Genomic DNA, 24,305 nt, shown 5'->3' on the forward strand with positions numbered 1-24,305 from the left:
ACTCTCCACGCTACAACTCGCGATGCGCTCGACGACACACACAGCACAGCTCCCGACTCTTCGGTTCAGTCGTTCTCGGAGCTTAACACACTCTCTCGACGATGCGCTAACCGCGATATACTAAGAGACTCTTCGATGCGCTCGACGACCCATTCGGTATTCGCTGGCTGGCTGTCAACGCGATTGTCTCCGCACGGACTAACTAGATGAGACATACTATCTTGCACTCTAGATGAGGCACTAACCGCGATACACCAAGAGACACTTCGATTCACTCGACGACCAACTCGGCTCTAGACTTCGAGACACTCGCTCAATGACTGATTATCAGCTCTCTAGACGAGGCACCCACTAACTGACTGCGACCAGCAGGGTTTATATAGCTTTCGGCTTGTGTTCGAGAACACTGGACTAAAGTGGTAAGAATTCGTTCCAGAAGGTTTTCCATCCGTCCATGGCATATCGCGAATTTTGACGCCAAATGGGCGACTTCTCGCCAAATGTGGCGATCATGCTTTCCCTTGCCATTCTATGGCAACCCTAAAACTGCTTTGCGGGGAAGCCATCTTACCGTGCATTTCGTAATAATATGTATAAAAATAAGTCGTTTTAGTTTTATTTAGAAATAGTTTATTTTAAGCAAACAAAAATTAAGGATAATCCTAATGAGACGGATGTGCTTGTTTTCTGCTGCATAACAAATTAAATGCTGGTGCGATACTTGACACTGCTGGACATAAAGCATCTTTAACATGTTTCCATGTTTGATTTTAATTAGCATTAAAGCTGAAAACGTAGTTTTGTAAAAAATATGTGGTGCTGAGGGAGAGAAGAAAATTTAATGCCATTTCAGAAATATGAGAAATTTAGTTCTAACTCCGATCCAGAATTCATCGAGGATTTTTGTGGAAACTCAAGTTTTAAGTTTGAATCACTAGATAGTTTTACAAATTCCTTTTGCACTTTACATAACAGGTAATTAATCTCATTAATATCAATTAATATAATGTCTTTAAAAGTCTAATCTCATTAAATGTCAATCAATGTAATTCTTTAAAAGTCTCATGAATGCAATTTCTTTAGAATCGAATTGGAATTTTTGCGACCCCTTGTGGGGTTGTGGTAGTTTAGAAACACTGCTCTATAGAATGTGTATCTTTTTCAATTGTCACGTTATCCTCAAAAGTAAATTGTCTGGAATGTTCTTGTGTATTTTGATTAAGAAAATCGTGCTCATCACTGTAATGAAAAGACGAAGAGAATGCTTATTATATTTTATCAATATCAGGAAAGAATAGATTTTCATACAGAATGAAATCCATCGCAATTTGTCGTAGAGAAAATTTTATATCGAATGGTTCTAACTGGAGAGCGGATATAGTATATTCATATCACAATACCTTCAATTAAAATTTTACTCAACAGTCGTTTTCATTGCTGTGTCTTTAGAAGTTCTTTGTTACCCTATGACCTCTAGGTTATAAAATCAGCTTAATATTTGGGAGAGGGGGGGGAAGAAATTAAATTTTTACGGATAAAAATTTTTTTCCAATCTTTCGAAGATGGGCTGTCGAAAATGACCTCCAAAGAGATATATATATATATATGCAAGTTAAAAATTATGTAAATGAGCTTTATAATTTAGTAACTGCCTCTTTATTCCTCAATTTTAATTGGGTATTTCCTCTCTGTATTCTAATACTAGTAATAAATTTTCTGAATTACGCCATTTCTAGATTAATCTATGTCACATGGCTTGCGTAACACTGATGACGTAGTTAATTCAGAACTTTGAACTGAATTTTTTCTAACCTAAACCAAAACCTTCTCCCGGTGAGCTTCCATGTGGGATTAATTACGCACTTTTGCTTCTAACGCTGTGCCACTTGGACGGTATTTCATTCTGCTCTCTTTCTGTTGCAACAGTATAAAAAATGTAAGGATTCTGGAAATAGGCACGATTAGAGTGCCAAGTGAATTGTGGCCACAATTGTCATTACTGAAATAAAAATGAATATTTAATCTTAGTCGGCTGCCAAGTTTCCTAGTCATTACGGATGAAGCATTTTAGCATTCTACGCAATCGGAATTCTTCCTCTTCAGTGTAGATCTACGTTCTAGGCTATCTACGCGCTGCATCGTCAGATATTTCGGCGTTTGTAAGTCTCAGTGTTCTTTTCTATGACTTTTAATTGCTCTGGGATTAAGCGTCATTTGGAGATAACCGTGGACGTTATTACCCAAGTAAATTGGAGTTTATTCAGGAAGGATATACTTTATTCAGACTAAAGTATAGGCTGAAAGTCTAAAGTCTAGAGCTAAAGACTAAACTCTAGAGCATTTTTATATCAGTATGTTTTTAATATTTATGTAATACAAAGAAGCGGAAATATTTCTGTTTTACTGAAAAGCAACTGAGCATAATTACATTTAAATTAACTTTCTTCAGGAAAATCTTCAGGAAAAACAAGTTATCCGTTTTTTAGGAAAAAGGCTCAGGCTTGCAAAGAGATCGGACATAATGTGTTTTTTGGCATTGACATGATGGTATTGTTGTACACCGTTATATCGGGAGAACAATTACATAAGATTTATGGAAGATCTGTCGGGATTTTATTAGGACCGTTTAATCGGCTGGTTTAAGATTTAAATTAATATGAATCGACTGATAATACTGTGATTAAAAAATATTGGGAATCATTTAAACTTCACATGCACAGCAAATCTCTTGAAACATTTTTTTTTTCAGACATTGTTACGATATTCATCGACATCTGGCAATAATGCATGTTTCATTTTTGTCCCTTTACTGGTTAATAATCCTTTGAAAATTAACTCTTTTTTAATGAATGAAGAATTTTCGTTTCGGTGATTTTGCAAAATGACGAATATAATTGAGCAAAGGACATGCATTAAATTTTATTTTCATAATGAAATTTTTTTTTATAGAATCATCTGAAATATCGCAGAAAGTTGCTGAGGAGAACACTTTATCAAAGATAAAATTTTTATGTAGTATGAGATGGTTAAAGAAGGCAGAAAATGCATCGAAATGAGGTACACAACAATCTGCATTAATGAGTAACATATCAATCTGCTATGAGATTAGTTGTTTAGTAATCGTCGTCTAAAAATTAGGGTTTCATTTATCATGTTCCTATATTTTTGAATCCTGACCAATTTCGAAAAGACATTGGGCATGCAGCGCGTTGGTTGCTTCTCGAGTTGTTCCTAAAACGTGGAATTTTTTCCAAAAAAAGGCAACGATATGCAAGAGGCCCAGAGAGGTTTCCGAAACCGAGTTCTTCTTATAACTCATAATTACCGGTGATTTTCGCTTTTGATGCAGGAACAGCTGAATAATCAAATGACTGGCGCTCAAAAGGGAAGCAAGACTGAAATGACTACGTTAAACTCCGTCAAAATTCAGGTAATGTTGACTGATTTCTTCCATTTCCGTGTTGCAGATTATGAATTTCTACCAACTGGCCAAACATTAACAAAGAATTATTACATGAGTGTTTTGAGACATTTGCATGACATGGCACGGTTTCATGTTTTATGTCTACGGTCAGATGCTTTTTAATCACAATTTTGAGTATGATAAAAGAAAATTCGTCATAAATCTCCTTTTATACAGAAGGCGAGTTTCAAATATGTGTCCAGGATTGAAAGAAACATTGTCACAAGTACTCTGCAATCGGAGGGGATTACTTTAATGAAAGTGTAATAAATATTGACCAACAAGTTGAAGTTTCCTATTTTATGATACTACATTCCTGATACTTTTTGGGCTTCACCAGTGGCCGAATAGTTGAGATCGCTGAATACTGGGGGCTCGATTCCAAGCGAGCAGGCTGGCTGCGTGGTGCCTTTTCTGGTTTTACCATGTACACTGTTGGCCATTAAAATGGCTATGCCATGAAGACGGCGTTCAACAAACGTCAAATGTGCGTGAGAGGTACTACATGCTGGGATATGCAAATGATTAGCATTCCAGCACATACTCACAAAGTAGGTATAATTAACTCCATATACACTGTGTATAAATTTTGGAAGATTGTAGAGCAGGCTTCTCATTTGTAAATCGCATTTGAATGTTGGTTGTTTGTGTAAAGGTCATGCTATGCTTTGTGTAAGATAGAGAAGCTCGTACGAGCACTTGTCGGAATTTGACCATCGCAGGAACTGCGATTTATCATTTCGCGACACTGCAGCTCATGTTGGTCGGAATCACATGACTGTCAGGTGACTTAATTCTGTCAGAAGGGCTATATGACTCACATGCTGTCAGAAGGGCTATACTGAATGCCATGCAAGATCTTAGCGGCTACTAACGCTTTGGAAGATAAACATGTTGTCTTTTCGGCCTTGGTAGATCATAGCCACGTCACTACCATGAATCAGGAGCTTGGCTTGTATTCGCGACGATTTATATAGCACCACGGACTGTTAACACGACAATCATTGTTGCGACTTTCTTTGAATGACGAACTTTGAATGGGTGCGATGAACGACTACACTAGACAGAGGAATGCCACCACGTTGTCTTTTAGATAAATCTCGGCTCAGCTTATAGCATCATGATGGATGTATTCGTATGTAAGGGCAATGAGAAGAACGAGCGCAGCCAGCTTCTATTAGTCATAATCATACCACAGGGCCACCGCCAGAGCCGTTGCTGCCCGTGTGACCGCACCAGGCGGCCGAATTTAGGGAGCGGCAAAATTTTAGAATTTACAGAAGCAGTGGGCAGCAGAATTCAGGAAATGTAACGTTGCACCGAGCCTTGCCATACGGCCCAGTACTTAGCGTACTGCTATGGGGTGCCATTAATTGTAAATCCTGGTTATTTCTTGTTCGTATAGCCGGCAATGAGTACACATGCCGTTACATTTATGACGTGTTAAGACCCATTGCCCTGTTCTTCCTCGATACAGAGGATGTTTAACTGCTGCCCTGGCTAGCACGTTTCCAGATCTCTCACCCATTGGGAACATCTGGTTATGGATTACCGAGAGATTGGCACGTCACTATTCGCCAGCCATACGATTGATAAACTCTGGCGTAGAAGTGATGGTGGCTGGAATGAAATATCCATATCTGGTCGTCCAAGCTTCAGTTCGATTCAATACCCAGCCAGATTACAGCTGTTTTTGCTGTCAGAGGTGGCAGTTCTGTGTACTGAATTCTGCATGATGTGTTCCCCAATTAAGGCAATAAATAAGATTCTGATATTTGCTTTCCTTTCTGGTGTAGCAATTTTAATGGGCAGCAGGCTATAACGGGAATAAGAGCCAGTTTCCCTTAAAATTTCTCATTGAAGGCATCTTTCTACCTAGGCAAATAGCCGCCGTGTATTTTGCCATGATCAAATATCCTAATCTGATATTTTTTTATTACTTTGGTATTGTATATATGTATTTTCATATTTACTAATTATCCAGATTCCAGATAATTTATTTTCTAGCACACATGTAATAAAAATATAAATATATATTTTTGCACGTTAATTTTCCGTTAGTATTATACCTCTCAGCTGGATTGCATGATTAAATATTATTTTAATTACAAGAAAGTCTCTTTTATCTCAATAGTATTAGTATTTTCGTAAATAACGTTTATTTATAGCTTAGTGGCTAGGAGTCTGTGATATGTACTTTGCTTACGTATTAATTGTTTTATTCCTGCACCTCAGTGTAATGAAGAATTCTGAGAAAAACAACAATTAACTAATGGTGATCAGGTAACTTAAATAACTCGAATTAGAGACTGGTTTCGGAAATAAGTATTTCTGAGACGCACATGCTAAAATTTTGTATGCTTTAATAGTAAACTTTTATCACAGATATTGTAAAACAGACATTATTAGAAACTTACAAAGCACAATCCATATAATAACATGCATTTAAAACTACTGGCATTTAATGTTTTCCAGGACTAGACTATACAGTACATAATATAAATAAATGACTTCAATAAAATTCAAAAGTTACGTTAAAATTATAAACAAGTAAACAATATTCAGGAACAACTAGCAAAAGAGGAAATTTCAGTATTTTGTAAATTTTCTCTAGATATCCCAATATTTGAACGAATCCTTCGAAGAGAAAATAATACTGAATTTTGTTTTCAGGCATCCATAGTTCATAATTTTATTGTGTTTAATCTTCATGTTCAGTTCTTACAGGATTCTCTGAACTGATATTTTTCATGTTTCCTTTCTTGTTTACAAAAGTATCATAGCACGGCGGAAAACGTGAAGAACTTATATAAGTCTGTTTAACTGAAATTCCTTCAACAATCTCCTTTCCCAAGTTTGCCTGTAAATAGTTGTTTTTTTAATTGCCATATATAGACTGACTCGTGGCCGAGTGCTTCCAAAAGACCAAAAGTTCGCTTATATCTCTTCCCGTTGGTCGAAAGGATTAGCTGCATCAGCATGAATTTTACCATGCTATTTTCGGCAACTTTGGTAATTCTCGGGTACAGTTACCACACACAGAAAACCGCGAGAAACTTTCCTGTAGGAAAGTCGAAAATAAGGCCTGAGATACCTCACGGGTAACATAAATTGGCGCCATTTCCTGTTTGCTAACCTATCTTTGGACATATTCCTCTTAGGCACAGAGTTCTGGCATGCGTTCTCCTAAAGGAATAATCCAATCCATCCTAAGGGCTTCTTAGCAGAACTTTGTTTGGGGCAATTAATTAGTTACTTAAAACGTTTAAAAAATATTTTGTTAACTTTAGTTGCCTGAATTAATATCATAGATTGCCTAAATATAGGCGTGTGGAAATAAAAATTTATAAAATATTAAGAACGTGCAGGAAGACTAGTTTTACGAATTTTTGAAAAATATGGAAAAGTAACCATGCTGATATCAATGAATTATAAATTGATACCTCTTTAAAAATAGGCCAAATTTGATAGGATAATTCGATAAAAGCGTCTGTCTCTCACTACACCGAAGGTATGGAATAAGTCCAGAAGTATTCTTTTCTCTTAAAAATAATAGCAATCTATCTTATTTTGAATATGCACACATGTATTTATTCTCCTTTCTCGTAAGCAGACTTCCAGATATCTGCTAGGCACACAGATGAATGGAACCTGTAGAAAAGCATTAGGGGTAAAGTGGTGTGACTGACAAACAACCATAAGAATTCTCCAAAATAAGCATTCTGCCCATAATGCGATTCCACGCTTTTTGCCTCGAAAGTGTTTATTATCCAAATGGTGAGGTTACACACAATGAGAAAAGTCACGATTTCTCGTCCTGGTTTCTTATACCTAAGTAACCGACTGTTACTGCATCTTCGAAGTCCATCAATTATCAGTGGTGTCTGTAAAATGACTTGTAAAGGAACCAGGATGGATATCACTATCCTAATGGCGCTTCGTTTTTGGTATTCTGACATAATAGTCAACAGTGCTTGTACGAAATAAAATGGTAAAGGTATAAATAGAAGAACATCATCTAAGAAGGTAATAGGATGATGATTAAAGTCCAGCTTAGATAATTGCCTGTAAGCAAATAATACGCAAGCTAAAGAGAGGAAGGTAAGCGTCCCTTCTTGAAAATAGTGGATTGTTAATCCCACATTGTAATAGCCTTTGCTGCTCATAGCAACAAAAAACACTATTATGGAGATAATTGAGGCCATCAGGAGGAAGAGTCCAGCAAATAATCCTTTATTAGCAGCATGGCAGTCCGCACTTATCACTAGATTACTTTGGTATGTTACTTCTTCTATACCATCATTTTTGTGAACTTTGTGATGAAAATGGTGTGGATTTGCTCTGTGGTGTTCTCTGCCTATGTTGTGCCACACTATAAACCACACTCCAGCTAATAGTAAATTGAATTCTATGGTGAAAGGGTAAAGGTAAGGTATGGCTTGTACGTTGTTCACTGATAAAATAGCGTTTGAAGCACAAGCACACCGAGTTTCATTCATCGTATTTTGACAAAGAGCTTGATCTGAAATAAAAAAAAAGCATATGTTAGTGTTAATTTATTATTTATCAAATGCTTGATGTTATAAATTGCCATAACATTTAATTTTACCTGAAGTTCGGAAAAGTGTTTCATTCTTTATTTCGTGCTCTATTCTGGCGAATTTGTGATGGTAATCTTCTAAGGCATCTTCAACAATGGTTCCAAACCAAAAGCACAAGCAAGTTGCCATTATGTGCATGAGTGCAAATCGGGCCACCTCTTTATAGCGGTATATAATAATCTAAAGAGTAAGAAATGTAAATTAATTTCTCTTTTTAAAGTCATAGTCTGTATACCTTTAGATATAATAAACATTAGACATCAACTTCCGTGTTCGTAAACAGAAACTTCCGTTTCATGGCGTAGAACAATGACAGCCATAATTCTGCTTCTAATGACCGGATCCACGAAGTAAAAGTAGTTTTGAGAAGCTTAATATAAAAGCTTTAAAATAAAGTAATAAAAACATTTTTGAAAAATTTCATCCAAATTGACAATTAGAACGTACATGGATATCTTAAGATCTATAAAACAAGCTACATACTATAAGTTCATGTTTGTACGCTCGAACGCGTATACATATATACGTGTTCAAGTTCAAAATATTGTTTCAAATATCTATATTTAAGATATTAAAGAAGAATTTTATTAATATGATTTCAAAACGCGAGTTTGCATTCAGGAATACTATCGAGGCTGATAGTATCGATCGATTCTTTTCAGTCATCTATCAATAATTCATGTATGCTCAAACTATCAAAACATAATTTTGCATCTCAAATTAGCTGTTTTAAAGAAATATGCTTTAGTGGGCAAATTACGTTCTATCAGATTCTTTAATTTAATTATTTCGCCGTTTACACATATTGTATTGAATAACAAACGCATGTTGATTTCTTAATCAGGAAAACGAGTGTAATTTATTTCTCAGGTTTGTTATTAATACAAAACAGAATCAATAAGAAAATTAAATCATTTGTCTCGGAAGAATTTTGAAGAGGTCAAAAGAAGGAAGTAAGAATTGAACTGAATTTTTATAAAACATCGAATTAATCCATAAATGAAGATGTATGGTGTTATATAAGGTATTTTCTCTCTCCTTCCAGCATGCCTTCGGGGTGCAACGGGAGCACACTCGGCGCGTATTCGAGAGGTGCAAGTTCTAATTCCGACGAGGGCATTGCAAATTTTTCCTGTCTCCTGCTTCAAAATAGCCTAATGATTCTACAGTGGCGGCTGAACTAAAAGGTGGTGGACGATAATTCGTCACAGAAAGCAAACAGAAAGTTTCAAATGAAAACATATATTCAAATACAACATATACAACAGAATCAAATCCCGGCGAGAGCATTGTACATTTTTTATGTCTCTTGCTTCAAAATAACCTAATGATTCTACAGCGTTTTCATGAAGGCTTTTGTTGAACATGGAAAAACAAGAAAATTGGTAGTTTTCTCCACTAACTAAATACTTTCATTTGATGAAATGGTGATTGTATACTGAGGTGCCAAAAGTCATATATAACAGTATGCAAGTTTACAAATGGTAATCTAATCGCGCTAGAAAAGTGTAAAGAATCAGATCGTTATTAACGCTCTTGAAAATCTTACGAAACGTTTAAAGACATTAATGACTATCCGAGGAGAATGAACCAGTTTAACCGCCGAATTATAGTTGCAGCTCAAAGCATGGAGCAAAGAAGTACTTCCGAAGTTGTTGATAGCTTTAAGATTCTTTTCCACATTGCCAAAGGTATCCTAAAAATACCTTACAGTAGGCATTACCTCCTATAAAGGACAGCACATTGGTAGACCAACTCTGAGTGATCGAGACTTGCAATGTCTGAGCAGAAGTGTCCCTGCTAACAGATGAACTACATTGCGTTAAATAAGTACCCACCAGGATATGTCTGTGACTCGAAATTTAGCCACAGCGTCTTACCAGGTTCACTAATGCGTATTGCATTGTATTCTAAAAAGATCTTAATAGAAAATACCGCACAAAAGGTAGCTTGGTCCAATAAATAATTTTGGATAGGAACTGATAATCAGTTTCGAAAGTGGCTCAAAGTTCATGAAACTATAGATCCAACTTATCAGCAAGGTGTTGTGCAAGATGATAGTGGTCCCATAATGATGTTGGGCATATTTGCCTGGTTTATTTATGGCTGACTGTCAAATTAAACCAGTTCTTATTTTAAATCCCTACGATCATCTGTTTGATGACCATTTGCAGCCCCTTATTATAGACTTCACTTACCCCAATAATGATGGAATGTTGCAGAATCGTCATGTGCTATATCACAGAATCCAGATCGATAGAGAATGGTTTGAGAAGCAAGCTGAAAATTTCCAACTCCTGAATCGGCTACCTTTATCTCCAAACACGAAACCCATGGACCTTATTTAAGAGTATGATCAACAAAGTCATTCGTGAACAAGATTCAGTACCTACCACAGCCACACAAATCATGAGCGGCTATCATGACAACATGATTGATCATCTTTCCTGGAGATTCCTGCAGATTTGATTCCACGTCACATCGAGTTACTGCACTTCATCGAGCTAAAGATAGGCAACATACTATATTACAGAGTTATAAGGTATTTTCTCAGTCCTTTCCGCATGCCTTCGGGGTGTAATTGGAAGCATACTCGACGCGTATTCGGGAGGTCCGGAGCTCGAGTCTCGGCGAAGGCTTACTTTTGGTATGTCATTGTGTCGCGTTATATGTAGTTCTAGCTACATCTACTGGATTCGTCCACCAATATGGTACTCTTTCATAATCGCCTTTATATTGTTAAGAATATTTCTCAAGAAGAAATTAAAGGCTCTTTAACATAGATTTATAAAAATGTTTCTGAAGTTCGAAATGAATTACAAAGAATATACTCACGTTAGAGTACTTGAAGACAATGAACAACTGGTAGAATGAGTACAGGGGTTTGATTGTATGAGTTACAACCGAAGATATATCTCCACAACCCAGCATATATCTATCTTCCTCAACATAATTGATGATCTGTTGTCCCAGTTGCAACCCCTCATTGATAAGATGACCAAAGCAGAATGCTAAAAAATAAAAAGTGGTTATATTTCATGTGCAGAATTCGCATTAAGAACTGAATGTATTGCAAATTAATCGTAAAAACAGATTGCTGAGTTATAATCTAGTACTTTATTCTTTTATGTAAGAATCTGCCATTAAAATATGGATAAAAGTGTCAAATTTATTTTATGTAAATGATAGCGACTCTGATGTTTGAGAAAAATGAAAAAGAAATTTAACAAACTTGCATTTTTGATTGCGATATAGTCGAGGAATCGGTGTATTTTCTTCGATAACTTGTGGCAACGAATTTCTCTTCAAATCCAATTTTGAAGAATTACTTACGATTTACGATTAACTTGCAATACATTCAGTTCTTAAACTGAAATAGCTATCGATAATAAAAGCTATTTTAGTTTTAAAAACCTGCGGGTTCATTTTTCTATTTCTTTTTATGAAAATTGCAACATTATGAAGGATTCATCAGAATTGAATGAAATTTAAGTCAACACACGACCTAAACGATAAGAAGAAACTATAAAATTTACAGAACATTAAAATAATATTAAATTCTAAAAATCAATATTTGATGAAGTCGCTATCCGTTGCAATAAGAGCTTATGCTCATCGTTGTATTAAATGAAACAAGTTGTTAAATGTGCAGGTTGAGGAGTAGCATTTCAATATTGCTTCTATCCGAATCCAAAATTAATCCGTATTTAGTTGCGGAACGAGTGTTTTGAGCTAAATACCTGCCATCGAAATCTGAGATATGTTCAATAGAGGACATGTCTGGTGAATGGATATGCCAAAGAAGAAGCGATACTTCCCATACTGAGAAAAAATCTTGAACATGTCTACGTATATATCAACAGGTATTGTTCTGTTGAAAAGTATTTTCAAGAATGAGCTGAATGAAGGATAGGACATCCAGCCTCACTACCTCATTTATGTAACGGATTTTGGTGAGAATAAGTTCACTTCTTAGCAGATAAAATTTCCAATGGTGCTTTAGACTATCATGCTTGGCATTAGTCAGTATGATGTTGGATAATGCATCCCAGAAGTTGGTGTTCATTCTTCTAAAGACTAACGAGTATTGAATCATCGTTGTACTCCAGACTGGGACCAGATTCATCGTAAAAGATGATTTATTGCTAATCGACACAACAGCGGCTGTGGTGGTGAGCCCATTGTAGCTGCACGAGTCGATGGTTTCGCGTCGGGGAAATTTTGCGCAAAGGAATGCACGGAGCAGCAGGTACTATTCACACCTGTAGCATTTGTCTAGCCTTGTGCCAACCCTTGAGATGAAGCTAGACGGTCCATCACTGTTATGCGGACGAGATGTTTGTCATACCATGCTGGCGTCACATTTCGGGGGTCTAGTGCCAGATTTCCGACTTGTGAGGTTCTTTTACCACATACGCAACATTGGCAAGGCATTATGCTTCGTATGAAATGTGATTTCCCTGAAACAATAATCCTCCTTCTCAGAGGTCCGATCTTTCGATCTTCATTCAAGCGGCGTAACTTGTTGATGTTGTGCCTTTTGTCATCGATGAGGCCTAGTGTCTTCTCATGAAAGGCGGATAAAGCTAGGTTACCTATGACAGCTAATGAAACACCTTACTTTCAGTGTGCTTCTATAGATCTTTATTTACTTTAAGATCCTACTATTTATAAGGATTAGGCTTTTCTGTTTTGTGGAATTCATATTTTCACTAACCAAAGGGTATTTAATTTACATGAGTGGCAGACAGTTTCATTATAAAGCTGGAAGAACTACGTATAGCTGGGTATGTTTGGTCTTTGGTAAGTTTTGGTCTTTTTGCTGACACTATATTGCTGTGATAAACTTCCTCCCCTCTTAGTGACTCCAACGGTGGTTTCCAGTCAAACAAAATATCTCAGGGACAGATTTAGTTCGATATGTATGAATCTTTGCTATGACAGGTCGTGGTCTTAGGTGAAAATTGCAAACTTTGTTAGATAAATTTATAACACTTTATAATAGTTTAAGGGAAGCTTGTTTTTCAGCTAGCTTTGGGTGAATGGTAATTTTGTGTTGTATAATTTTAATGTAACCCTCATAAATGTGAGGTGGAATATATTCGAACATATTTATTCTATCTCACCTATTTATTTAAGTACCGTAATTTCCGGAAGAAAGGCCGCATCAGCGTAAGCGCCGCACTCGAGAAAAATGGCGGGAAAAAAATTAAAATCACACAGAAACGCCGCATCAGCGTAAACGCCGCAATAGATTAAATTGCGCGTGACATCGTCGTGGGCCGTATAGATGCAAAAACTCAACCTAAGTCCTGATATATGACATACCAGTTAAGAAAAATGCATGAAATGAAACCATAACTCAAAAATAAATTAAAGGTAAGAAATGTATAGCTTCTGTGCCGTTTAGAAATTTTCAAAAATTTTCCGCTCTCTAATTAAAAACTATCCAACAAGTACTTGTACCCTAACTGATGGGATCTGTATTTGGCAGAATGCTAAGAAAAATCCATTCATGTTGAAGGGGAAATACGTCCGAGTTCGTTATTGCGAGGCAGGTGGAGTCGTGTCCGCCTTTGAAAAAAATTGTAGAAAAGGCAGGGGTGGAAAGAGGATGGGTCCTGGAAGATTCATCGAATGGCAGAGGAGAGAGACTATTCAAACTGATGAGAATGTTGATTTGAAAGGGGGAAGAATGTTATTGTTCTGAGATCTCGTTTAGGGTGAATAAGGCATGTAGGTCCGTTCAAGGGAAAGAACGTAAACAAAATAACGTTCGCAAAAAGCAACTGAGTGGTCTTTTGTGTGGGAACAGCACCAATCTATGCACAATGACAAGGCCATCCAAACTATGTACAATGACCATCATAGGAAATATTTTATTTTTAGTGCACCTAAACGCCGCATGGGTAGAAACGCCGCACCCGCTGAAAATTTAAGTTTTAAACACGTAAACGCCGCGGCGTTTCTTCCGGAAATTACGGTAAATGTATTTCTGTATCTGTTTAAAAACTCTAGCGGTGAAATTCATCCACAGAATCTACGTATCATCTTAAATATTTTGTACAGTCAAAAGTCGTTAATCCGGACTCCTCGGGACTTCGGCGATTCCGGATTATCGATTTTTCCGGATTATAGATCATCAGTTTAAATCTGGTTAGATGGCATGCAGAAATTACAAAATTAAAAATATGAAACCGTAATTTATGAAATAAAGAACAATTATGATCTAAAGGGTATCAAAATTTACAAAAAGAAAAAACTTAATATTTATTTGTTTACTTTATTAAACATTTCCTTCAATGTAAGTTGCTTCGTTTCATGTGATAATACTTTCTCTTTAATTCTATTAAACAGACATAATTTCTTGTTTAGTTACAAAGTTCCGCTGTTCAAGTCCTATAATTGCTGTGTGGAGAATACCGACTAATTTGTCAATCGAAATGTTTTCGTTTTCAATAACCTCTGGGTCACTTTCTTCACTATCGGAAGCGAATTATAATGACGAGGAACTTGATTTAAATTATATCAAAGACGGAGTACATCGAGATGAAATACTACACTTAGTACGGAATTATAAACCAAATAAAATAAAAACATCTGCCCTGAAGATAAGGATAGTGCTGACAGATTAACTTCCAATCCGCCGCGTGAAATTGATAAACAGATTTCGGATTTCAAAACATACTTTCGCTTTGTAGATACAAATTACATATTAGTAAATATATATCGGAAATTCTATTTGACATAATCTTTCTAATCTATCATAATCTAATAATGACGTTTCTGCCCCCCCCCCTCTGCCGCAGAGCAGCGTGAAATTGATAAACAGATTTCGGATTTCAAAACATACTTTCGCTTTGTAGTAAATATATATTGGAAATTCTATTTGACGTAATCGAAAGTTCAAGCTTACTTTTATAAAATTGCTCTAACAGTCTGCAAAAAATAATAAGCCGGATCCAATTCGAAGATTAAGGAACAACGCAATCTGCAACATTAACTGAATTAGATAACTTTAGCTTAGCGTATAACTCCGTTACACATTAAACGCGCATGCGCACAAACATATTCGCAGCCGTAAGGGTCTTACGCGCTCTCGTAAACGCCTGTGCGCATGCGTGAACGCGACGCATGCGCAGAAAGTTTGTAGCCTTTGAGGTCCGGATTATAGATCATTCCGGATTATGGGTGTCCGAATTAACGACTTTTGACTGTATATGACCTACTAGTTTGTAAGCGAGTAGGACTTTGCTGAACCCAAAATTGGTGTTACAGTTTCATTTACAAGAACTTTGTGGTAGCGGGTTTCTTTCCAAGGCATTTAAAATCACTAAATGAGTTAGCAAGAAGTTACACAGAGTTTGGTATTTATTTTGCAAATTAATGAAATGAATGAACAAGGTACCTGCAAGGCCAACTTTCAAGTAGAAGCTTCCACTGTGTCTTCCAGTTAGAAATCTGTACGGAGGTATTTCATTTCCCAAAAATGTGATTGCCAAATTAAAATCTGTACAAGTGCTGATTTTATCAATCTGCTCTGCTGTTCCCATCATTCTCTTCAGAACTTTCCTTTTGTAGCGAAACAAATCCAGGTGGAAGATTATTAACCACATCATTCCAATAAGAGATATGCAGACACTGAACATCTACAATCGCGAATATAAATGATAAGTGACATTTTAAAAAGCAATATCTTATTACGTCATACATTTTAATGAAACAGAGCTTCATTTCATAATGTTTTTAAGTACATTCGAACTTCGATTAATCGAAGCTGACGGGAGCTTAGGTTAGGTTAGGTTAACTAATTACAGCGAAGCGATCTAGCTATTATTATTTACCTAACGAAGGGAATACTCCCATGAAGGACTTTCTGAGTGAAACTTGCTGGTACTCATGTTACCCATGAACAAACCCCGAAAACACTTATATAGTCAGTCTGTTTTCTGGGACACGATCTCTAGTCGAACTACCAGTGGTTTTTTTTTTTTCTGCCACTGGTAGATTTGAAGTGAGTAATGGAAGGAAAATTTGAGTAAATTGAATGCATTGTTCTCAGAAAAGATGTAAATTTCACGTAGATATATATACGTACAGGTGCATTAACCCCTTAGAAAAAAATGGGAAATTGTTGTGTACGTATTTGATTAATCTTGTAGCTTGAAAAACTGAATAAAATCTTAAGGCTCTGACGGAGAATTAGGCAAAGTATAAGCCAGCTTAAAAGTGAATAAGAATAAAATGGTTATTTTGCATTTAATATTTGCTTATGTACGAAGCAAGGATATTAGAATAAATGCAATAAGCCTGACGTGACGTCAGCAGGAATATCAGCAACGTGACGTCATGACTTAACATGGCCGCCATACAGTGTACGGGTAAAACTAGGAAATATATCGCTAAATAAAATTACACTGACTTTGAGAGCAAATATCAACGTTCGCAGGCTCCGAAAAGTGTGTTTAGGCCTAATTTGTGTAAAATACTGTTGAAACTTACATTGATCCTCCAGGTTTTAGCATTTGTGGTATAGTTACCATTTATACATTTTCATGTACCTAGATATTATCAAATTTGAAATAGTTGTTTGAAATCATTGTGCTTTTTCTATAAACTCAGGAAAGAATCTTTTATGTTAAGTATTAAAATTAGAACATGAGTCTTAACGTTCAATTATGAATAGCTAACATTTAGACAATACTGATTAGAATGTAAACAAAATCGACCAGAAGTCTGCTTATGGCAAGGACCATGATAAGTCATGACGTCATACCGTGAAGTTTTGTGGCTTCATTTTCATTGCACTCGACATACGGGGAAGGCTAACCTCTCTGCACGAATCATGATCGTAAACAGCATAATAAAGCCAATGTTTGAAACATGCTACCCGAGAAATCTTTAAAGAGATAAATATATTAACTATTTTAGAAAATAAAATAAAAATACAGAATTTTAAAGAGCTGAGTTTTCATTATTCCAAATAAAAATATAGACTTATTAGATAGGTTTTTTTGTTAAGGCATTTTCCCTATTTATATTCAAATATTTTACAATAATACTAAGTTAAAGTATATTTTTAGTTTTACGAAATAGTTACTATTGCTGTAGAATGCAGAATTTGGAGCTAGTTCCCAGGAAACAGAGGAAAATAAGCATATATCAGCTGCTAAAAATACCGGAAAGAACTGTATGCATGCTGCGAATGAACTACAGAGTGGTGAACAAACTGTTTCACATCTCCCTGTGGATGAAAAGTCTGAAAGGACTGAATCTTCAGACTGTGATATGCAAAACATATATATATCTGAGAACTGCAGTGTAAAAGTATTTGACCCGGGTATATTTTAATGAAAAGACTGAGACTGAATTTCATTATGAACTTTAATTTGTATAATTTAAAATTGCCATGCGTTTAATTTGTGTGTATGATTTGTACATACTGTAAATATCTGTTTCTTTAGTTATGTTATTTATTTATACCTTATGTTTGTTTCATTACGTTTTGTTTGTATCGAATTATGCTTCTGACCAAGGGTTGTACTCATGGAGGTAGGAAAGGGAGGAGGGGCCATTCCGCGCTAGAAGTGAAGCACTGCTTTGACGCTTGGGTCACCAGACGGGGTGTTCTTTGTTTACATTCAGAAGCTCGCTTGACAAGATTCTGGTAGTATTTCGACACACGACAGTTCCATAGAAATCGGAAAAGGGGCACTCTCGCATGAAAGAAACATTCATAGTGTGATGGATAATAGCAGTTTGTATAGTTTACTGACATTTACGCAAAAATCTTGGTTATTTTTCGATAACTAACAACAGCGATTTTGATTATGAATTTGTTTTATAAAATTCTAAGCTGTTGCACTACAAAAATATAGATTTTAAGAAAATTGCTAAAAGAGATCTGCCAAAATTTATTTTCTAGAAGATTTGAAAATTTTGAAACTTGATGGCTAAATGTAAATATAAAATTATGTATGTTAAAATATTTGTAATTAGGCACATAGGTCAGATTAAGTTTTTATTAAATAGAGTAACGCATGCAAGGGCTATCTGCCTAAAGAGAGAGATGCCATCGTGGAGGAATTTTGAAGAAAAACTGACCTTTGAGTGGGTATTAAAAATAATACTTATAATTTTCATTCAAATTATATTCATATATATTTTTTATGTAAAACTTTCGGGTGTACGCTAAATTAGTGTAAATTACTTTACACGAAAAATATAGTGAATGCACAGAAATTAAAGATTTGCACATGCCGTAAATGATAAATAGGAAATATGTATGGGTATTTATGCATGTGCTTGCAAAAAGCATGTATCTGCCTTTGACAAAATACTTAAATATTCATTAAATGATTTATAAATGTATTTGAAATGAAGAATTTATTCACTTATAAACAACTGTGAAAGTACTGTGAAGAAATCTAATGATTAAATGTATCTAATTTATAATGATTATAAATGTTATCTAAATATATAATAACCTTAATATTGAATTGTAAACATAAATTGAAATCCTGTTGACAAATACGTTATAAAACTATTTAAGCAAGAATTGTTCGTATTGGAAAGCAATCTGTTAAAAGGTATTGTAAAGCAAATGCTATGAGATGCGAACTTAAGAACGTAATAAAGAGTTTTGGAATATGTATTGTTGAAATGAAGGGTAAAAAAAAAAAAAAAAAATCTGATAAGTATAATTAAAAGAATTATTCCCTTTACATTTTATAATAACTCAGTTACAAGTTTTAAATAATACTTAAAAAAAAAAAAAAAAAAAAAAAAAACTCATTTTATTCCCTTTCAGAAATGTTCAGAGAAAGTCAAATACTATTTAATACCTATTTAATTATTAGGAATTAGCGAAATACTTCTTTAAAGTATTTCGCTAATTCCTAATAATTCTCTAATTTAAAATGAACCGAATAGAGCATTAATTATAAATTGACTTACATTTTTCGATTTAAAAGAAGCCAAAAAATCATGTCATATTTAAGAAAGTATTTTAGGAAGAAGCTCTATAAATAGAAAAGAAATAATGCATAATTTTAATATTAATAATACAATAAACTTTGATCTTAATTTTTGTACCTTAACCGAATAAAATCGAATTACCTTAATTTTTTTTTCTAATGTAATTAACGAAAACTTGTGAAAATATTTCTTTCAAATTAAACCATTCTGAGAAAACTGTCCTGTGAAAAGTATAGCATTTAATTCCGTTCAGAATGAAATGTTGTTTAAAAATATGTTGTTTTCACGTACTTAGGACTCTGAAGTGTTGTAGAAAAAGAAAATATATACATTTATATGTATATTTGCGACGTAATTACAAAATATTTACACCCGAACGCGTCAAATCCCATAGAACTCAATGGTAAATGACCCAATGTTTTGGTCACCACGTAGGGATCGCCGGTGCTTCAGACCAGGGTACGGAGAAACTTGTTTAGGGCGACTCCTTCTTACTTCCTACCTCCCATGGTTGTACTGCCCGGGACGTGCAGTCCTTGGGAGGGGGCACTGTTACGAAATGTACAGGCGCGGTAAAAATTAAAGTGAATAAGTATAAAATGGTTACTTTGCATTTAGTATTTGCTTATGTACGAAGCAAGGATGTTAGAATAAATGCAACCCTAAAACTGCTTAGCTTCCCGCAAAGCAGTTTTAGGGTTACCATAAAATGGCAAGAGAAGGCAAAGTTGCCACATTTGGCAAAGTTGCCACATACTGTTACGAAATGTACAGACGCGGTAAGATAGCTTCTCCGCAAAGCAGTTTTAGGGTTGCCACATTTGGTGAGAAATCGAACATTTGGCGATAATTGGCGATATACCATGGATGATTGGAGAACCTTCTGGAACGAATTCTTATCGGTTTAGCCCAGAATGTTCTCGAACACCAGTCAAAAGTTATATAAACCCTGCTGGTACGCGGAGAGTTAGTATAGAGAGTGTGTGTCAGAGGGTGTGCCTCGTCTAGCGAGCCGTGCGGAGTCGATCTAGTTGACAGCCGGGCAACGAGTACTGAGTGGGTCGTCGAGTGCACCGAAGGAGTCTCTTAGTGTATCGCGGTTAGTGCATCGTCGAGAGAGCGTGTTGAGCTCCCGGAACGGCTGAACCGAAGAGTCGGGAGCTGTGTCGTGTGTCGTCGAGTGCATCGCGAGTTGTAGTGGGGAGAGTCTCGAGAGTACGTGGAGTTCCGAGAACGACCGAACAGAGTCGGGAGCAGTAGTCTAGTGCTTTGCCGTGAAGCTGTCTCCACCGTGATAGTCTGATAACCTGAAGGCTGTGTCGCTGATCGTGTCAGCGTGTTTATAGTAGCTCATCGACGACTGTAAAACGTATTTTGGAGTTGTCTTGACAATACTGGTAAATAAAGTGTGTTTCGATACTTCATCAAGTGTCATCGTTATTCACTCCAAGTCTACGAACACCGTACGAACGTGAAGGAAGGATATAACGTAACAACTGGTGTCAGAGAAGAAAAAAATGCAACAATGTTTTGACTCCATTCATTGAGTGAGGTCTTAGTTTCCTTTTCCAGCTCATTTTTTCACGGACTCAACACCACTGACAGATATGAGTCAGTAGCGTAGCAGGACGAAGAATAGCATGAAGAGTGAGAGGGTTATTACTTAAGGAAGATTTAAAGTGAACATCATGTACACCCTGGGGAAAAAAATGGCAGTGGGGGACACCTGTATATCTCACGCTCTACTGGGCTGATTGACGAAATTTAACTTACGTTTTACATCTCTCGAAAGCGCGATTTAAAATATGCATTAGCATAGCATATACCTAGCATTCTTTTAATGTAGGTGTTTTGACACAAAATCGGACTGTTTTCTGAAAGAACATGCCATGTTTTTCCATATTTCGATTCTACGACTCAAATTATGCCAAACTGCTAAGTTTCGTAAGAATCGCACGAGTACTTTTTAAAACATTAACTTTAAAATGTTTAGTTCCTTAATATTAATTGAATTTGGTATGCATTCATTAATATCTCTTTTTTTAAAATTTTTTTTTATTAAACTTGCTTCGTTCTTTCGTTCACAGTTCGGAATTTAAGTTTAATCCAAATAAAATTCTCAGATACTCGTATTTTCTGGTTTATTGTTTAAATTTGTATTTTTTATAACTATATTATTGTTTTTTTATAATTTTTCGAAGAGTTTTTTAGCTAAAATTTCCATACGTGAACTTACATATTGGCGCGTTTCGAAATTTGGCGTCTTTGTTTTAAGCAATAATAAAGCCAAATGTGGTTTACGGATCTAAAAATAACAACTGTGATTAAAAGATATGATATAAAGAGAATTATTTGAACGAATGCATAATGCACTTCTTCCGCTCGTGGACAATGAAAGGGAAAGGAAAGTAGGTAAATTAAGAATTTTGCCAACTCAGTTATTCTTGGCTCAAACAAGTGCGCCAAGATAAATATTTGAATTTCTAGGTAAGTTTCTCATCAGATTTTACAAAATTTAATATTTAGGCATAACTTGAGCTGTAGAATAGAGATACGGAAACAAATCGGTATGTCCTTTCAGAAAAATTCTGATTTTGCGCAAAAATACCCATGTTAGACAACAGTATAAATAAATATAATACATATCCTAAATCGCGCTTTCGAAACGTGAAAAACGCAAATTAAATTTCGTCAAAGCTTTGCAAGGCCTTGTTTTGGTCTGATATATCTTGATATCAAACATTGTAGAATACAATGCTACTGACGCTATTGCATCTTAAAACTTCTAGTACTTAACTAGGATTTCGAATTTACAAGGAATTTAAAAGTTTTAACAGGGAGTGCTATTTTACCCTTAGATTGTTAGATAAAATACAGTATAACCACAGAATAATCATTGATGAAATAAATTAAGAGAATTTGCATATTTTATCGAATTGCATGAAAAGAACTCAAATGAAGGAAAAACAGCTGCTTCTAGACAAAAATGCAAATCTTGTACGGCAAATACGTAAGCGCACACGTGTGTGTAGGCGGAGCCAGCAGAAAAACAGGATTTATAAGCGCGTGGAGGGTGAGACGAATTGCGTTTGCTAGCACACCTCGGCGAATTTCTTGGTGTTATCTTGTAGCAATCGGCTGAATTCACATCGGAACAGTAAAAATGAGTAAAACCGCCAACGTTTAGATGACGGAATGAGGTGGCGAATTGTGGGGTGGCTAGAGGCAGGCCAGTCGCAAGTCCAGATATGCAGAGAGTTTAAGGGGACTCATACACCTTAAACCCCTCATGATCTTCGAATATGTGACTGTTGCAAGAATTGGGATATTTTATTTATTTTAAAAGCAATTACTTCCAACTTTTTACAGCTGACTACATAATATAGCTGCTTTGGAAACTAGTAACCAGAAAGTTTGTAATGCCACAAATATTTTTGTAATTTCATCCTCTTTGTGACAAAATATTTCGCCATGTTTCCACCTTGCGCGCATGATATTTTAAAAATGGCTAATGGTACATACTCGAAATTTGATGGAATTCTTTATGTGGGCACTATTTTCTAACTGAACCAACAATCTGATGAATATTTTAATATTGAAAAATTTTATGGACGAAAGCATTAAAACTTTTTTTAATAAAATACATTTTATACACTCAACTCAAAATAAAATAAAAATTGAACATGAAATTTTTAGAATTTTAGGTTCACAGTAGTTTCCAAATGTTATAAAAGCTATATATTAAATATGGAATTAAATTATGTAACAGAATGTTTTAAACTGTGCGCGCAAGTTGGAAACATAACAAAAAATGTTGTCACAAAGCGGATTAAATTATAAAAATATTTGTGGCAACACAAACATTCCGATTCCTGTTTCAGAAAGCAGCTATATTATGTAGTCAGCTGTAAGAATTTGGTAGTAATTGCTTTTAAAATAAATAAGTTATCCCAATTCTTGCAACAGTCACCTATTCGAACATCTTATGGGTTTTAAGGTGTACGAGTCCCCTTAATTTAACGCCCAGCGTCGTGTGTAACCTACGGAAACAGTTCCAGGATACTGGATCCATCGAGAGAAAACCTAGGCTAGGTCGTCCAAGAGCCACGATGGCCAGAGAAGTTCGCTATTTGTCCATTTTAGCGAGGCGTAACAGAAGGGCTACAGCTTCTCAGCTGTCTCGGGACCTGTATGCAGCCACAGGAACCCGTGTAACAAGGGTGACTGTTTCCAAAAGACTGAATGAGAGAGGGTTGTTTGCCAGAAGACCGGGTCTTTGCGTCCAGCTCCCGTCTACGGACAGACAGTCCGATTAAGCATGGTGCAGACAACATAGTGATTGGAGTACGGAGCAATGGGCGACCGTTCTGCTCACCGATGAGTTCCCTTTTAGCTTAAACACCGATTCTTGCCGTACTTTCATATGGAGAGAGCCAGGGACCCGCTATCTACCCTCCAATGTCCGCGAAATCATCAATTATGGCGGTGAATGATAACGCGAGGCCACATAGAGCTCTTCTGGTCGATGAATTTCACGAGAGTGAGGATATTCACCGGATGGATTGGCCAGCCAGGTCTCCAAGCCTCAACCTTATAGAGCATGTCTGGGACGCTCTGGAGAGGGCAGTTGCAACTCGCAACCCCCGTCCGAGAACCATCCAGGAACTGAAAACAGCATTACTGAATGAGTGGGACCAACTGCCGCAGGCACTGATAAACTGCCTTATTTCCAGTATGACATATCGCTGCGAGGCCTGTATGGCTGTAAGAGAGGACCATACCCTCTATTAACCCATTTCTTTTGTGTCTTCTGCAACCATTGTTTCAGATCTTCAGATTCCCATGAGTGTTACACACGAACATGTGTGTCTATTACAACTGTTGAATGTTTATTTTGTTTGTATTATATCAGCCTATGTTCACACCAAATTTTATAAAAATCTGTCCAGTAGTTCTGGAGATCGTAGATCAAATATGAAAATTCTCTTAATTTCTTACACCAGTGTAGCATTTTGAATGTCAGCCGTTGCAATTTCTTCTTCGTTAATTGCCTATGAAATCTGTACAAAGTATGCCTTCTCGACGACCGGCACATTAAGCCAAGCTACCGTCTTTAATAGATGATTACAGGCTAAAATAAAGGTAACATGGAAGGAAATTTAATAGCTTCCTGGATCTTTCCTCTTCATTTTATGTAGATTTTACTCTGTGATCGTAAACAGCAGCGTATTTCTGCTTTCGGTAAATAAAATATAAGGCTAGGA

At 36.0% G+C, this 24,305-nt stretch overlaps 1 protein-coding gene across 2 annotated transcripts in view; it reads right to left on the reverse strand.

Moving 5' to 3' along the window:
* Window positions 1-5,806: 5,806 nt before the first annotated feature.
* The window catches only part of LOC118194506 (proton channel OtopLc-like), an 84,233-nt gene continuing 65,734 nt past the window's right edge, over window positions 5,807-24,305 (reverse strand). For both annotated transcript variants that reach the window (XM_085824371.1, XM_085824370.1), the window contains exons 4-7: window positions 15,473-15,713; window positions 10,900-11,075; window positions 8,073-8,244; window positions 5,807-7,985 (exon numbers count right to left, since the gene is read on the reverse strand). In XM_085824371.1, coding sequence (XP_085680497.1) covers window positions 7,054-7,985; window positions 8,073-8,244; window positions 10,900-11,075; window positions 15,473-15,713 — 1,521 coding nt within the window. In that variant the 3' untranslated portion in view covers window positions 5,807-7,053. The remainder of the gene's footprint in view (window positions 7,986-8,072; window positions 8,245-10,899; window positions 11,076-15,472; window positions 15,714-24,305) is intronic.

Source organism: Stegodyphus dumicola, chromosome 9 (genome assembly GCF_044657685.1).
Source record: "Stegodyphus dumicola isolate Sdum_Otavi_A_Nest chromosome 9, ASM4465768v1".
NCBI classification, from domain to species: domain Eukaryota; kingdom Metazoa; phylum Arthropoda; class Arachnida; order Araneae; family Eresidae; genus Stegodyphus; species Stegodyphus dumicola.